At 44.6% G+C, this 17,950-nt stretch overlaps 1 protein-coding gene across 1 annotated transcript in view; it reads left to right on the forward strand.

Moving 5' to 3' along the window:
• INO80 (INO80 complex ATPase subunit) overlaps window positions 1-13,935 on the forward strand; it is a 98,307-nt gene extending 84,372 nt beyond the window's left edge. Inside the window, exons 29-35 of the mRNA XM_016220401.2 lie at window positions 5,205-5,363; window positions 5,958-6,060; window positions 7,305-7,393; window positions 8,881-9,036; window positions 9,330-9,489; window positions 10,208-10,423; window positions 12,356-13,935. Of these exons, the coding sequence (XP_016075887.1) occupies window positions 5,205-5,363; window positions 5,958-6,060; window positions 7,305-7,393; window positions 8,881-9,036; window positions 9,330-9,489; window positions 10,208-10,423; window positions 12,356-12,573 (1,101 nt within the window). The 3' untranslated portion in view covers window positions 12,574-13,935. The remainder of the gene's footprint in view (window positions 1-5,204; window positions 5,364-5,957; window positions 6,061-7,304; window positions 7,394-8,880; window positions 9,037-9,329; window positions 9,490-10,207; window positions 10,424-12,355) is intronic.
• Window positions 13,936-17,950: the final 4,015 nt, after the last annotated feature.

The raw sequence follows: 17,950 nt of genomic DNA on the forward strand, positions 1-17,950 counted from the left end.
CTCAGCATAGATATTCTTCCACCTGGTAAACTTCAAAACCTCATTTTTGATCAGGGGTTGTGTTATATGGGCTAGTAACGCTTCTCTGGTAAGATGACATTTGAGCCAAGATCTGAAGAAAGTGAGGAAACAAGCCAAGCATACATCTGGCAGAAAGAAGAGCATTCCAGGCAGAGGAGATAAATGCAAAGCCCCGAGGTGAGAACATACTTGGCATAATCAGGCAACAGGAAGCAGCCCTGTTTAGGTGGAACAGAATGAATGACGCGAAGAGTGGTGTGAGATGAGTGTTGCAGAAGCAGATCATGTAGGGCTTACTAGGCCATGGTAAGGATTTTGAGATGGGTGGCTACTGGAAGAATTAGAACAGAGATCAAACATGGTTTGGCTTGGGTTTTAAATATGACCCTCTGTCTCGGGGTTGGGGTAGGAGTGGGGAGAACTATAGGGAGAAAGGTAGAAGCACGAAGTTCAGTTAGAAGTTAGACACGTGATGGTGTTCTTCGACAATGATTGAAGCAGTGAAGGTGGTCAGAGATATTTGGAATCTGCATGTATTTTGAAGGCACAATCAATGGAATTTGCTGCTAGATTGGATGTGGAATGTGTAGGAGGTGTGAAGGAGAACTCCAAGGTGTTTGACCTGAAAAGTTGGAATGATGGAGATACCAATTAAAGATTAAGAGGAATATTTGGGAGACAGGTTTGATTGGGGGACTCAAAAGTTTGGTTTGGGGTCTGTTAAGTTCAAGATTTTTAGCACACACTAAGTGGCAGTGTCATCCAGGCCAACAGCATTTGGAGTTCAGAAGAAAGATTGGGGCTGAAGATGTGTTTTGGAATCGTCAGGCCAGAGATGATCATTTAAGGCCATGAGGCTGGATAAGTTCATTTGATCAAAATGTATTTTCCTTTGCAATCTGCCTATTTCAGGTTTAGTCTATGGTTTCTTAAGGAATCGTTCCCCTAGTTGTCCAATTGTGAATGGTCAAAAAAATAAGCAGATTTGAGCAGGAGAGATCTGCATCATGCTTCCAGTGTTCACATAATTTGCCCTGTGGGGGTAAGAGCTCCTGCCAGCCACAAAGAACCAAAATAGGCCCCTAACCCGTAGCTAAAGGAGTAGAAATAGGAATTCCCTTTTCATCCTGGGGGCTAAAGAGAGGCTCTGAATATTCTGAGTTCTCAATTTCAAAGTAATTTATATTAATTTTGAAGGGAGGGCTTGGGGATTCACTTGCAAATTAAAACCTTCTGGAATACTCCTCAGAAAAATGAGACCAGTTTGAAATGAATTCCTAGGTTATGCTTTGTGTGAAGTCAGGTTGTACTCTCTGGGTGTAATATTAGAGAAACAATAGGCTTAACTGCTTGCCTGGCATTTTTCTTTGTCCTGAGATTTATTTAGCTTTGAAAGATCCCCAGGACCATTTATGGACAAGGAAGAGGTTAGTCAGCCTAAAATGGGAGGAAAAACTCAATCTCTTATGATTGAGAATGCATATATACACATGTATTTATAAACAGTGGGACTCCAGCCCACTCTGTTAGTAAAAACATGACTTTAGCATGTGACTAATGGCAGCTGCCCTTTACTGTGTGTTGTTCTTTGTGTATTCTTCCTGAAGTAGGGATCTCTTTGCATTTGACTCTTTAGTGAGGGGCTGTTATAATCTGCACTGTTTGTTTTGTTTCTGTGTCAGACCTGTTTTAAATGCTTACACTTAGAGAGAGAATGAGAGGCTTTTGTCCCCTGGTAGCAATGTGAGAAGTCCTTTATCCTGTGAGACAACATGGGACAGCCTTCAGCCCTCCCAAGGAACTGAACTTCCACCCTTTGTCTTGGGGATGAATTCCCCCTCCAAGTGTTGGTCCATCTTTTTCTGGTTCCTCTTGAAATTTTCCTGTTTTCCATTTCAGTTCCTCATCTCCTGAAACTCCTTCTCATTGACCTATATAGGTAGCTGCCTTCACCTCATCTCAACTCTCACCTTCCCCTGTAATTCCTGCCCAGCGTGTTGTTTACAACTTCATGAAAGGTACTGACTATTAATATATTTCCCCTTAGTCATTGCTGGGCCACGCTGTGTGGATTGACCTGCTTTAATCTTTCCAAATTAAGCTAGTTCTGATCCTTTCGTTGTTATTTTTCTCTAGACCGTCTCACTGAGTTCCATAAACCTGATTACCCAATGCAGGTGTCTTCTCTGTCCCACTGTGATGGGCATTGTCTCCTCGATTCCCCACCCCTACCCCCACCCCGAGTTCCTGTCATGGCTGATTCAGTGTTCATTTTATTGTCAAATTAGATAATAACGACACATTTAGCTTGGATTTTAGTTCTCATTCTTCTTTTAACTTATTAACTTATGCATAATTTATATTCTTTTTCTGGACAAGTATTTTTCTAAATAGAATCTTATTTTAGTCTCTCTTCCTCCCAAATTCCTCACCTCTTTTAATCAATTTAAATGATAAATAGCCACTAAATTTGGGGTGGGGGTGGTGTGGTGTAATATGCTTTAATCTTCTGTTTATGAGCTCAAAAGAACCCAAGGGGAATCAGGTTTGGTTGCCACTGAGACTTCCAGGAAAAAAATGCAAATGTTACGGAAGCACCTATGAAATGATTCATAATATAGAACTCCCCATGAATTCAGCTGAGCCATTGCCTCAGGCTTGGACAACTAAAATTACTGTATTTTAGGTGTGACATCATCTCTCGTTTCCACATGTGTAGTCATTTTAGGTTTGGTAGGCTAGTAATGTTCCCCCCCCAGTCCAGTTGGTGGTCTCCTTTTCATTAACTCTGTCTTCTCTTCCTCTGTTCTCCTTGAAAGTTTAAACAGATTTTCTAGCATCTTGCATAACTTGTTGAAGCTGAAAAATGCCCTGTGGTTAGGTTTGCTGTGCTCCTCTACAAGTAACAAGCATTGTGCACTTCGCAAATCCTAGCTCTGTGGACATTGGATTAATGATAAGCTTTCACAATGATTTATTTCTTTGGCAGGCAGTTTATAATTTTCTCCTCAAGAATTCTAACCTATACTAAAAATTGAGGGAATATACCTCATATATGAGCAAGACAAAGGGAGTACCAGTGTGGGTTCTTATTAGTAGAGGCAAGAGCATTGAAAATGCCAATGCGTTTTGTTCACCTTCACCCAAAGTCTGGATTCTACAGAGAATGGCAGAAGAATTGCCTCCATTTTAAAATAAGAAAACATAAATTACTTAGGAATAGCATTAAGCAATGGAAAAAGCATCATCGAGAAAAAGTTTCAAGAAAGACATCACTATTCAGTTTACATTTTTAGGCTCTGTCTGGTTTTGATCAATCTCCTTAGAAGTTCTAGTATCAGTCAACTAGAATCTATGGGATTCTAGTTTGCACTGATGGATCTTGTCTGTTCTGAAATAAGTCTAGACAGGAAGATATTTAAATAGTACACATGAAATAATTGGACACCCATAGAAGATAGTGATTCAGTGGAAAGTTGGACCAGGGTAGACAATGCAAGTTATTGTTAATAGTGCAGGTTTTGGGGGGAGACTTTTAGCACTGTTAGCTCAGGCTAATTTGTAAGATGAAGGAAATACATCGGGGTTTTGTGAAAATTTAATGAAATATGTATGCTCACTAGTGCCAGACACATTGTAAGTGCTCAACAGACTTTAGCCATTATTGTTTCTATAGAAATTCACGAGAAATAGGAAAAGGAGACATTGTCATAGGCAGGAGAAATCAAGGAGGCTTCCTGAACATGTGAAGCTCGAACAGAATCTTGAAGGACCGGTAGAGAAGAGATGAAGGATTCCAGGTCAGAAGAACAGCTTGAGCAAAAGTGGTACAAACAAATGCAATACAAGTGAGGAACACTGAAGAGACCTGTCTGACAAAAGTGAGGGGCATGTTTATGTTAGGAAAGAACAGAAATGAAGTTGGCTCAGTTTAGCAGGGCCTGATTATTAAGGAGAGCTTGAACTTGATGTGTTACAGCTGGCGGAGAGAGAGCAGTCTGCAGTGGTACCCAAAGCAGACTGAAGAAGAAATAGACAGAAATCTAAGAAGCATTAGTGAGTTGGTCTGATAGCATTGGTGAACCAGACATAGGTGGCAAGCACCTAGTCCAGGATAGGGACGGTGAGATTGTAGAAAGGATAGGTTTGCTTCTGAAGAAGCACTGGTTGGATTTGGTGACTTGAATAAATATAGAGGATGCATGAGAGATGAGGGCCATTTTGAACTGGCTTTCTTTCAGGGGGTCGCTGTGTTGGACAGTAGCCTCAGGGCTGAGAACCCAGGAGCCTGTTGGTTTTAGGATCACTTGTGGGATGGGGAGGGGACAGTACATTTTGTTGTTGTTTGTATTTGTTGTTTAGCAAACTAGAAGTAGCTTCCAGGGAACCTTGAAATATTTCCCTATAAGTCAAGAGATAGGAAATGACCCTGTTGATGGGAGCCTGAGAATTCCAAGAAAGCCATGTCTCTCTCTCTCTTTTTTTAATCCTCATCGGAGGATATTTTTTCCAGTGCTTTTCAGAGAGAGCGGAAGGGAGAGAGAGAGAAACATTGATGTGAGAGAGACACATGAATTGGTTGCCTACCGCACGCTTCCTAACCAGGGCCGTGGATTGAGCCTGCAACTGACATACGTGCCCTTAGCCGGAATCAAACCCAGGACCCTTCTGTCCAAGGGCTAATGCTCTAACCACTGTGCCAAACCAGCTAGGGCAACCATGGCTATCTCTTACCAAGGTAGGCCTACCGTTAGAGAAGACTTTCACATTCCCCACATCCCAGGCCCACACTTACTTGAGCTGTGTAATCTTGGATAAATTCTCTAATTCCTCTGTGTCTCCATTTCCTTATCTATAAAATGGGATGTAAGTGAGTGACTATACCTAAAGCAACTAGAACAATGATTGGCAAATAGTAAGCACTAACTTTTCACTATTAATATTATTGCGCTTCCTCTTTTTAAATGAAAGTCCTGAAAAAAGCCCAGAGTATGTCTCTTACCCAGGGCAAGTGACGGACTGGCTTGGTTTTATAAATGGATACCTGCTCATCTTAATATCATAGAAAGAAAATCTGGCATCAGACTATTGCAAAGAGATGAGTGGCTGGGTTGCTCTCAGAATTCCTGGTTCTATGCTGAGAGTGCCTTAGTCTTTGCTGTATTTTTGTCCTGCCTGTGTAGGTGATTTTTTATGATAGCGACTGGAACCCCACTGTGGACCAGCAGGCCATGGACAGGGCCCACCGCTTGGGGCAGACAAAGCAGGTTACCGTGTACCGGCTCATCTGTAAAGGCACCATTGAAGAACGCATTCTACAGAGAGCCAAGGAGAAGAGCGAGGTAAGCACGAGGCAAAGGAAGTACTATACTGGTGAAGAAAATAGAAAGTCCAACCACATTGACTAGACTAAGACTCTCTTGCCTTTTGTTGATCTGAAGGAATTAAAAATCAGGTCCTACATAATAGTAATCTCTACTGCCCTGGCTGTTTCTCACTCCTTTTCCACCAGAATGGTGTTTATAGCCTAGATCTGGCTGCTATTCATGTGGAGATGACACTGGTCATGGCCCTCGTGTTTGACATGCTTTCTTTCACGTTTAGGGAAAAAGGAATAATATTTGAGCTCTCACCCTTAGTACTCTCAGTTTGATCAGCCTCTGAATTGTATGCCGAATTTGGTAATTTCCAAAGAAATTATTATGTTGGAATGTTTTGTTTTTTCATCTTGACATTTAGTATTATTGGATCTTCTAGCTATCAGTTAGTTGCCCCAAGCGAAGTTCTTATTGTTCTTTCTGTTGGAAATGGAATAAATAATCTGGAGGAGCCAGTTGGATGAATGAAAAAGAAATAGGGACTCCAGGGACTTCACTGGAGGTTTGCCATTATGGAATGGATGCCTGGATGTGACATTTTGATCTACTTTTGTATAGATTCAGCGGATGGTGATTTCTGGTGGGAATTTCAAACCAGATACCTTGAAACCCAAAGAGGTGGTTAGTCTTCTTCTAGATGATGAAGAATTGGAGAAGAAACGTATGTACTCTAAACCTCTTATTAATGTTATCTCCTCTCTACAAAAGATGTTTCTCTGGCCTCATACATCTCTCTTTTTTTTTCTTTTTTTTTAATCCTCCTGAGGATATTTTTTCCACTGCTTTTCAGAGAGTGTGGAAGGGCAGGAGAGAGAGAGAAACATCAATGTGAGAGGGACACATTGGTTGCCTCCTGCACTCAGTTCCAGTCAGGGCCAGGGATCAATCCTGCAACCGAGGTGCATGCCCTTGGCCACATTTGAACCTGGGACCCTTCAATCCTTGGGCCAACGCTCAAACCACTGAACCAAACTGGCCTCACACATCTGAAAATGGAAGAGGCCCTTGGCTATGTTCCCCAAGGGTAGGCAAAGCAGCCAAAGATTATATTTGGGGAGAAACACTTTTATGTTAATATTTTGTATTAAAACCAAAATAAAGACTTATGGAGTAGAAGGTAAAATTCACATATATTTTTTAAGTAATATGACTTCAAATAAATTTGCACCAGGAAGGCTATATCCCTAGACTTCTCAGCGGTAATAAATGTACTCTGTCCTGCCCAGAGAAATCTTTTTATGGAGAAGATAGAGAAACTCACTGCTGTAAGATACAAGCTACTCTCCCATTTATTTCTGGCTTTTGAGAACAATGGGTTTCAGACTCTTGTGATCCTCTGAGGACTTGCACAGCATCACATGATGAAGCTACTTATGTGCTCACATTTGCCACCATCTTCTAAAAACCTTTTGGGACTCAAAACCATACTTGATCTGTGCAATGCAGAGATACCAGAAGGTTGAAAAGAAAAAGAAAAGCCCATAGTAATTAAACTGAACAATGGTTTGAACCAAAAATTATTAAGAATCCAAGAACCGTGTTCCTTCTTCAAGTTAGAAAATCACAGGTTATCTGCCTTGGACAGATAGAAGTCATACTTTGGAATATAAATATCAAAGGATATGGTCACTTTATTATTTTATTTATTTATTTAGATTTTTTTAATTGATTTTTAGAGAGAGAAGAAGGGAGAGGGAGAGAGAAAAACATTGATGTGAGAGCTAAACATTGATTGGCTGCCTCCTGCATGCCCCCTACCAGGGATCAAGCTGGCAACCCCTCAGTGCCCCAGCAACACCCAGCCAACTGAGCCACACCGGCCAGGGCAGGATCTGGTCAGTTTAATTTTAAAATGAGGATTATGATTGCCCCGGGTACTTCATCAGATCTTGATTTTCTTAATAGTAAGATTGCGGCAAGAAGAGAAACGGCAGCAGGAAGAAACCAACCGAGTCAAAGAGCGAAAGCGCAAGCGGGAAAAGTATGCAGAGAAGGTATCTCAAGCTTGAGGTGGCTTACAAGGACTAGGGGGAGGGTACTTACAGAAAAGGCTTCGGGGTACATGGTTGCATCTTGGTTACTGCTTGGTTATCCAGCTTCAGCTGTGCGATACACCCATATCTCGGTGTATTGCCCTTCTCCTCTTCCCCAGCCCTGGTTTGGCCTATGTTCTTGAACAAGTTAGCCACCTGAACTTCAGGCATCTTTACAGCTCTGGGCCCTTGAGTCTGACAATTGCATGTGCCTCATTTCCTTGGACTGTTTGGTTTATCTGGTTTGTCTGGCCACATGTTAAAAAAGTTGGTTGTTTTACCCACACTTGTATTGGACCTGGCGTCCCTCTCTTAGGCCATACGGCCTTGATGATAAGCAGCGTGGGAGCCTGTGTATATTATATGATCATCTTCGAGTAAGATATACTAGCTCTTTTCTGTCGTAAAGCCCACACCCTCGATTGTGCCTTCTACTAAGCAGAACTGTTCCTAGCCTGAAGGATGCCCCTGTTACCCACTATAGTTACAAACCTGAGAAGTCCCCGGGAATGAAGGATCATGTTCCTCCTAGCCTGGGCTGAAATCTTTGCCCAGCTCCATCCTCAAATCTCTAACCCATTACTTAGTACTCTTTAGAATTAAAATAACTTTAACATTCAAAAACCATGTCAAAGGAGAAAAGATGGTTTTCTCATACAGGACATTGTAGGGTTTACTGGGTTTTCATCAGACGCCATCTCTACTCTGAGCATAGGAGTGTCAGCTAAATACCCAGTGACAGTATAAACTACACAAAGGTATACCATATTAATCCTAATATAGGTGTAGAAACAAAGGCAGTTAGGTACAGTAGGTGGATGTGATTGCTAGAATTTTCCAAGCACTTTGTGTGATTGGTTCCAGGTCCCTAATCTGTGACAGTGCCCTACCGAACTGGATTAGAACTGCTGAGTGTAGCTCAGTCACTCTTCCCTTAAGCTTTTACATGTAAATTGAGGAAATAAAGACCAAAAAATGACAAAAACCCATTATTCCTTGGATATGATAAGAACCTTTATTCTCCTTATGTATATTTTAAATGAAGGCAGAGTAAAAACAGATGTGCAGAAAATACACTAAAGGCATTAGCCCTCCCTCTTGTGGGACTGCATCAGTGCAACCCTGGTAAGTGCTGCAGCTTGGACACGCCAGGGCTGGCTGTACACTTGGCCCCATGAGGATTAGGTTTGGTGCAGGTTTGGTTCAGTGTGGCTGATCTACCTTTCAGCTCTGTGTTATTGTGGTAGAATAAACATAAACTCTTATTACGCCATCCCTTTCTGCCTTCCTTAATAGTTTTTTTCCCTTAAAAATACACTAATTGCAAAAAATGAAACTTAGAAGTTTACAGAGTTAAATTTCTGTCATCGCTTTTGTCCCTGACTCCACTTTTCTTTTGGTGCCTATCCTTATGCTTTGTCCATATTTCTTGTTTTATGTGTTCCCAGAAGAAAAAGGAAGATGAATTGGATGGGAAAAGGAGAAAGGAGGGTATGAACTTGGTGATCCCATTTGTTCCCTCGGCTGATAACTCCAACCTCTCTGCAGATGGGGACGACTCCTTCATTAGCGTGGATTCGGCCATGCCCAGCCCTTTCAGTGAGGTGAGGTTCCTTTTAGATGCCTTCATCACAGCAGGGGGACTGTCCTGACCTTGTAGCCTTTGTTTCTCCTGGAGTCCCTCCTGCCTTTAGAAGGGGGTTGCACATGAAATTCATAAGAAAAAAGCAAATGAGGACAGGCTGGCTTCTCTGCAGTCAAAGCAGGGGATCTAACCCTCAGGAGTGAAACCAGGCAGGAGAGGGAAATAGTGGCAAGACTGAAAAGCACACCCTCACATAGGTATGTGGGCTGTGGGCACAGGGAGTAGTGGTGATCTCGACCCTTCCTCTTCTAGATCTCCATCAGCAGTGAACTGCACACCGGCTCCATTCCGCCCGACGAGAGCAGCAGTGACATGCTGGTCATCGTGGATGACCCAGCCTCTTCAGCCCCTCAGTCTCGAGCCACCAACTCTCCCGCTTCCATAACAGGCTCTGTCTCAGACACCGTGAACGGTAAGTGATGCTGCTGTCCTGTACAACTTGGGCCTGGTCCACTGCCTCAAGAAAAGCATTGCTTTAGTTGTGGGGTAAGGTCCCGATTCCTTCTAGAATAATGATATTTTCTGCTTTCTTAAGGAATGAGTGGAGTGGAGCAAAAAGAATTTGTAGACTCATTCTTTCATTAGCCCTGTCAAATGAAAGGGAGAAAGAGAGGTTTAGGGAAGGCAAAATAAGAACTTACGAAGATTTCAGACTTCTTTGTTTTCTAGTCATCCCAGTCTTTCATATTTCACCCTTATTTCTGCCAGTTTAGTCTGCTTCTCTGGGATCTTTCCTCACTTTGTTCTGTGGGCTTAGTGTTCCACTGTTTCTTGAGGAGCCCTAGGGTTAAATTTGGGTATAAAAGTGGACTCTCTGAGGCAGGGGCATATTGGAGTGTGCAGGTAGGTCTCAGGTAGCCAGACCCTGGGTTTGGTTCATTTAGTAATGATCTCATTAGAGAAGAGATTCAGGAGTAATGAAACCACTCTTGAGGAGTCAGCCTGTATTAGCTATTTAGAGTTCTTAACTACCTTTGTGTGACTTACTGGCCCAGCCATTAAATGAGGACATAGACTTCCCTTGAAGTCCTGAAACAAATACCCTTAGAGCCAGCCTTCCCTATCAGGAGGGTTCTGTTAATATATGAGGCAACTGACTTTTTTTCGTCTTGGCCCATTTGTTTCCACAGGAATTTCCATTCAGGAAATGCCAACCGCAGGACGTGGTCACTCAGCCCGAAGCCGAGGCCGCCCCAAAGGTTCAGGAAGCACAGCCAAAGGAACAGTGAAAGGCCGGAGCAGGAAGTCCACCGCGGGCAGTGCTGCTGCAATGGCCGGAGCCAAAGCAGGGGCTGCAGCAGCCTCTGCGGCTGCCTTTGCTGCATACGGGTACAATGTGTCTAAAGGTACGGAGGCCCCGGGGGCTGTGTGGGCTCCATTCTGGTCAGGGACAGTCATCTGGAGGTCTGTTGAGCATTCCGCCAGGTAGAGCAGGCAGAACATCCCCAGGCTAGGAAGCTCCTTCCCAGAGCCCATATCAGGTTTTGCTGTTTCGTTGGCAGTCCTGACTCTCCCTTGTCCTTGTGACTAGTACAGTGCTGCCTTCGAGGTGGCAGTAGCTGTGAAAAAAGAGAGCTGAATTTCTGGACTATACTACTTTAAACAGTCAGAATTTTAAGGACTGGTGTTTTTCTCAAGACCTGTATTTCAGTAATTACATTTCAATAGCCCGGGCTAGTATAGTTAGCATTTACCCAGCGATATGATCCATCACCTTAGGTATTAAACACCTGCTGTGTGCATAGGAGTATAACATATATATTGAATATATAATAGAAGTAGGAAGGGGAAGCTGTATGGTGGATATGTTTAACAGCAATACAAAGCAGTATACATGTACTGAAGGAGAGAGGCCTTAATTGTGGTTGTAGAGCAGAAGGAAGAACCATGGACCTGATGGCCCAGACTGTAATTTAGAAAGAAAGAGAAGGGTGACGGAAGGATTTGGACTGGTGACAGAGTTGGCAATGACCAAGGCATATTGGGGGTCACTGAGCAGCTCAGTTAGGCTACAGTAAAGAGCAGCAGTGGGAGTCAAGGTTGGCAAGACATGGCAAGACCTGAGAGGCAAAAGTTTATCGGGTTTAACAATGGGCTCTGGAAAGTTTGAGAAGGGAGGTGCCTGTTGTGACCATGACAAATAAAGGGTACTTATAGCAATGGAAAGTAGGACATAGGAGCTGGTAGGAAGGGAGCTCCCATTTACAGACCTCTCTTTCCATTTAAAACATGGGTGTAGTATTTAGCTCATAGGGGTTTTGTAGCAAATAAGGGCATTATTGAATAGAGAGTGCTCAGTAAGTGTTAGTTTACCTCCCCTTCCTCCCCCTACAGGGATGTCAGCTTCCATTTGTTTGTTCATTCAACAAATGTGAAGATAAGAGCCTAGGGCAGTGTTTCTTAACATTCATCACATCTTTGGAAAACAACAATCCTGCCAGCAGTCAAGGCTCTTGTAGAGTCTCACCCACCGATGGGCAGAGCATGATACTCATCAGACTTTGTCCTGAAGACCTGACCTGAGAAGGGGTAGGAGGGGGTGAAAGAGGCAACAAAGGATAGAGTGTCACAAGAAAAGTCAACAGTGCTTGCCCTGGCCAGGTAGCTCAGTTGGTTAGAGCATCTTTCTGATGTCCCAGAGTTTTGGGTTCAATCCCAGACCAGGGCATATACAAGAATCAACCAGTGGCCCTGGCTGGGTGGCTCAGTTGGTTGGAGCATTGTCCATACACCAAATGGTGGCAAGTTCGATCCCCGGTCAGGGTATGTGTGGGAAGTGATCGATGTTTCTCTCATTGATATTTCTTTCTCTCTCCCTTTCTCTCTAAAAATCAGTGAAAATTAAAAAAAGAATCAACCAATGAATGCATAAATAAGTAGACCAAACTGATGTTTTTCTTTCTCCCTTCCTCCCTCTCTCTAAAAAAAAAAAATACATTAGTGCCTAGTAAGTTACAGCTCATCCCTCACCCTTGGCTTCCACATGGTATAATGTGTGCTCTGTCCTTGAGCACCAAGGTGATGTCTTACTCCCTGCTGATTGTAGAGAGGGCTGAGTAGGTGTCATATTTCTCTTAAAAATACATCCCTCTCTTACTGAAAAACAAAAACCAAAAACAGTTGACAGGAAGAGCAAGCAAATGTGCTAAGAAGAAATTGGCAGGAAGGGTTCTCCACTACCTCTCCTGCAGCTCAGACTCCAGTAACCAAGGTCAGGCCCCAAGGCAGCTCAGATAGTACTGGTGCTTATACTCTTGTCTCCTTCTCCATCCCCACAGGAATCTCTGCCAGCAGTCCTCTGCAGACATCTATGGTTCGGCCTGCTGGCCTTGCTGACTTTGGACCTTCAAGCGCCTCTTCTCCCTTAAGTTCCCCTTTGAGCAAAGGAAATAATGTTTCTGGGACTCCCAAGAGCCTCCACCTGACCAGCAGCCTAGCCCCAGACACTCTGGTCCGGAAACAGGGCAAAGGCATTAACCCCTCTGGAGGACGGTAACCACCTGGGCCCTCCAGCTTCCTTCAGCCAAACCACGTGCTAGAGGTCTAGCCTGCAAATGGTCTTTGGACGGCTTGCCCAGTGCAGCATCTTATTCCTAGGTCAGAGGGCAGAGATGACCAGTTGCAGCAAGTAAAGGACAGGCAGGTGGTTAGTGTGAGCACTTTTATCACCTGTGTTTCAAGAGGAGTGCTTAGGTTGCCTATAGGAAGAAAGCCCAAGGACAGGGATCAGCCCCACAGCATCTCAGATGAACTTTATAGCCACGTCTTAAACCTCATGCTGGGGAAGGGCCTGACTTAGACCCCCTGTAGATGCTCAGGCACACTGTCTTCATCCCCATTCCACTCTTCAGCTCTGGTCATGTCCCTTGTAAAGGCTCCACAAGTACTGTGAAGAGCCTTCCATGTAGGGCTGGGATTTCCTATAGGGCTAGGAAGGGAGGAAATCATGTATCTGGCATGCCCAGTGTTTGGGCAGCTGCCCAGGTCTCCAAACCCCATTTGTCAGAGTGTCACCGTTGAAGAGAGCAGTGAGTGCAAAAGGAGGTAGTGGCTTGTGAGGGTGACAGAAGGCTAGAGGACGCATGCCTGGAGGCAGTTGTTTTCCTAGCATTTCCTCCCCTGTCCTGCATGGTTCACACCAGAGAACCTTCAGGCCCCACCAGCAACAGTAGCAGCAGCTCCCACCTTGGGACTCCCAGAAGCCAGTAAAGAGACCAGGAGCCACCTCAATCAGCAGGACATCCTCACCGCCCCTCTTACAGACTCCCCTTGCCCTTCCTGAATGCACAGTCTCCCCACCCTTGCCCTTCAGCCCCCTGCTTGGCTGTATGCACTGTCTGTATTGCACTGAGAAAGGAAGGGACAGCAGGAGTGGGGAGAGGATGGAGAGAGGGCAAGCCCAACGCCGAGCCTCGCAGCCCTGGCCCCACCAGCCTGAGCTTGCTTCCCTCCGAGAGAGGCAGAAGGGTGGTGCTTGCATGGGAGGTATTTCTGCCTGCCCCCAGCCTGATGTTCCTGGTGGAGCAGGTGCTTCCAGGCGAGCCAGCCTCTAATTTGCACACCTGAAAATCGCGGAATTGAGTTTAGATAGATTAATTTTTAAAACTTTTTTTTGGAGTAGGGGTGGTAGGGGAATCATTTAATTTAAATCATTAAGATTCCCCTGTCCAAACCCAGACTCCTGTGTACAGATGCTATTTAGAAAAAATCAGAAAAATGCCAAGCCTTTTTTCTCTTTGAATGTGCTGTCTATTTTTATAACTGAACTTGTACATATGTATAAAGAGAGATACATCTTTCTTTTACTAACTGGAGAAAAAAATCTTAAATAAAATGGAGTGAGATAATTTTATGTAAATTGGGGTGTCTGTGGTCTTTGTAGCTGCCTCTCCTTGGAGGCATTTGGGCTTTTGGTCGGGGTGTATGGCAGGATAAAGGGGAGACAAAGCACCAACATCATTCCTATGGTCAGAAGGGACAGGTGGTTAGTGGGACAAGGATGTTTATGTGACATTTCCTCAGTGGCATCCTTATGGGATTTAGGAATTTGCCTGGCATGGCAAGACTACGGCCTTTAGGGTGTGGGCTGGTTACAACTCAAGACCTAGACTCTAGGACTTAGGTGTGGGCAGCTTGGCTAGTCTCCCATCAGGCAGTTACACAGTGGTAACTCTGATGGGTTCTTTCTCGTAACCACAGTGACAGAATATCCTGGCAGTGTGCGGTGCAGGGTGGGCAAAAGTAGGCTTACAGTTGTTCGTATGGAAAATAATACAATAACTAATAATAATATAAGAGAATAAACTGTTTTGTGTACTCACAACTTTAATCTTAATTTTGCCTACCCTATATATAAAATCTCCAATGAATAGGAACTTCCTGGTCCCAGTTTCTAAAACTGTGATATGTGGATAAACCCCAGAAAGCAGCCCATTTGAAGTTCCAGTACACTGTGGATATGTTAAGCCAGCAGAGATACAGTAAGTCCTCTAACATTGTCAATAGGTTCTTGGAAACTGAAACTCTAAGCGAAATGAGTATAAGAAAACCGATTTTACCATATGCTGGTTAATACAAACAAGAGTTAAGTTCCTACAGCGTATTTGGGGTCACAAAACATCACCAAATTTCTAAATAAAGACCCAAAATATTTCTAATATTAAACATTGGGATAAAGGTAAATTATATGTAAATTTAATAAAGATTAATAAAAACAAGTAAGATAGTTCTTTTCCAAACTGCTTATTCCAGTTCAGTGTCTTTGGTCCCTGGAGCCTGTCCCAGCAGCTCAAGGTACAAGGGAGACCCAACCCTGGACAGGATGCCCTTCCATCAAAGGGCACACTCACCCCCCACACTCACTCAGACTAGGACAACTTAGACCCGCAAATTCACCTAACACGCACATCTTTGGGATGTGGAGGAAACCAGATTGCCCAGAGAAACCTATGCAGGCGTGGGAGAACATGCAAACCACACAGACTGGCCCCGTCGGGAATTTTTCCCCCCCATCAACCTTACAATGAACGACATTGTTTGAGGACCTGCTGTACTAATGCTGCGAAAGGAACTCAGTATTCTCAAAATTAGCTATACTTGTAAGAACCATGAAAGAAAAGTGAAATAGATTAGTGGGAATTCCAAAGACATCCAGGCTTTAAAAACAGGTCTCTGATCAGCTGGAAAAAGAGAGTTCCCAACCTTGACTAGCAGTTGGTGTTTCTCTGAGCTAAACACTGATACGCTCTTGCATCACCTTTGAGCAGGGCTCACGCTGTTCCCAAGTTCTCTGGTGGCCTGGCTCCCCGAGCCTTGGCTCTCCCTGCACACCCTTGATTGGGGTGGGCTGGCCCTTGGCAGCTGCTGCTCACCCGGTCACAAGGTTCAGCCTTTTCATTTTGTTGATCTCAAGTAGCACTGTCATATACACTGGGTCTTGTTTTTCTTGCTGGTAAACTTGACCAAGGCCTCACACAGAACAAACCAGTGTCAGTTTCCCAATTAACTTCGCCCTATCGTCACACTGTGACTTCCAGTCAACAAGCCCACTAGGATGGTCCTCTAATTATTATTCAGCAAGGCCCCCAATGACATTCTTGCCAGAGCCTTGCCCAGGTCAGCAGGGCTGCCTCTGGGGATCTGACAGCGCTGAAGTCTGAGCACAGCTCTGCCCAGATTCGATAAGCTAGTGCCCTCTCCTGAAAAGCATGTAAGTTTTGGATCAGAGCCCTTCGTTCTTCTCTGTCCCCAAACATATGACCATACTCCCCTTTCACCTATTTTCAATCCAATCCCTGAAGAAAAAACTAAGAGCCTTAATGTCCCATTTCACCTGCCCCTTCCTTACCTGAGGGTAGAGGGATGGAACTTGACTCTTAAAAGTGAAGGCTTCAAGCTCATGAACAACTTGAGTCCAGTTCTGAACTTACGACTCATGCCCTGTCTACCCCCCTTTCTGAAGACTTGTCCATCTCCCACGTGAGAACTAGTTCACCTTATGAATCCAGTAAGCCAGTCCCTTAACAAAAAGGCTGGGGAGGGCTTCCACCTAGCCAAAAGAAGTGGCCCCTAGGAAGCCTACAAGCCCAGTCCTAGAGTGCAGTCGTGAGCTGCATCACAGTGAGGGCCTACCCTTCAGCCAGGGTCACCTTGCCACTTGAGCCAGCTCTGGGAGTCCTAGGTAAGTGGATTTTAAGATGGTGGAGATTGTGGATCTGTATGAGCAGCCCTGGAAATGCAGGGCCTGCACTACACTTAATATCAGTTTCTGTGCCGAAAGCTTTGTTGAAGCACCCAGGACTCTGGAGACCCACTTCTGGACTTGCTTGGGCCTGTCTGGCCCTAAGAGTTGGGCTGGGCAAGGAGGCTGGTAATCTGAACTTAGCAGTGAGCACAGTTTTTCTGTGCAGCCTTGCCCTGGTGTCTGCCAGCATGTTCCACCTGGAAAGCCTCACTTAAGCCTCTCATGGCAGATCACCTACCATTAGAAATGGGTCTTAGCTCCCTTAAATACCAAACAGGAGCTTGAGCAAGATGAGTGGGTTTTAGCTGGCCTCAGGTTTCAGAGATCCTCAGGTGTACCCCAAGGGCTGTTGTGAGTGGTGAGCTAAAGGTCCATGTGCCTCCCAAATGGAACAGAGCAGCTCTGCTTTCTTTTACTGCCACATAAAGGTTTTATGAGGAGTTAAGCTGTAAGAAAAAAACATTGAAATCTCTAAATCATCCCTTAAGGCAATGCTTCCCAAACTTTAATATGCATGTGAGTCACCTTGGAATCTTAAAATGAAGATATAGAGTGAGACTTGAGACAATTTTTAAAGCATCCCAGGTGATGGCCTTGCTGCTAGTACTTGGACCACACCTGGAATAACAGGCCTTAGGGCGCCCTCTGACCTCTGTCTCCCCCTCACCCCAGCCAGGCAGCCCAGTGAGGGGAAATACAACTTAATTTTTCCTGTTAATCCACCTGATGACAGAGAATGAAATCTTAACATCTCCAGGAAAATTCGGTCCCATACGTGTTTTCTCAGGTTGGTTTGTTTTTTAACTGGCAATTCATGGAGCATTTGAGTTCTTGCTCCCCTACATATATCTTCAGTTTGGTTCAAATAAATGCATTAAATTTCAAAAAACTGTCAATTCATTATTTTCTCCATTGCCTTTCTCCTCTGGGTAGCACCTCTGTTAGACATATTAGGTATGAGAAAAGGTCTCTGATCTGCTGCTGTCCCTCTGTCCTGTGTGGCCTCCACTAAGAAGCAGCCTCTAATTGCTGGCATTCACTGGAGAGTCCATGATCCCTGGATTCACTATTTTCTGCTGTATGTGTCTTCTTATCATGACCACCTGATTCCTCAGAATCAGTCTTTCTGAGCAAATTCCTGAGCCCTTCTTGGGATGCAGAGAAACTTGGCTGCTCTCCCAGGCTTCTCTGAGACTGGAGTGTGGTGAAGCCGCCACAATGTGGGAGGCAGCCGTGGTCAAGGCCAGCTGCCCAGTTCAGCCATCTTCATGATGCACATTCAAACCACTTAGACGCAGAGGGTGTAGGGAGGGCAGGGTCTGTTCTAGAGAAAGCAGGGCCTCTGGCTGTCTTGAAACCATGTGCCCAAGCATTTGCTCTATGGTAGTAAATGGTGCTAAGAAAGGCATCTGCCTGGGGTAGAGGGCTCCGCATGGAGGCTCCTGAGGACCGTGGGGTGGCAGGAGCTTGGGCTATTTCAACCCAGGAACATCCTACCCATTTGTCACCCAGGAAATGTCTGGGCAAACAGTGCCAGGACTGGGCTATAGATATGCTAATCCCAGGTGGCAGCGCCCAGGACTGGGTGTGAGAAGAGGCAGAAGGGAAGAGGAGGAGGAGGAGGGAAGAC

The sequence above is a fragment of the Miniopterus natalensis genome, chromosome 1 (assembly GCF_054644295.1).
Source record: "Miniopterus natalensis isolate mMinNat1 chromosome 1, mMinNat1.hap1, whole genome shotgun sequence".
NCBI classification, from domain to species: Eukaryota; Metazoa; Chordata; class Mammalia; order Chiroptera; family Miniopteridae; genus Miniopterus; species Miniopterus natalensis.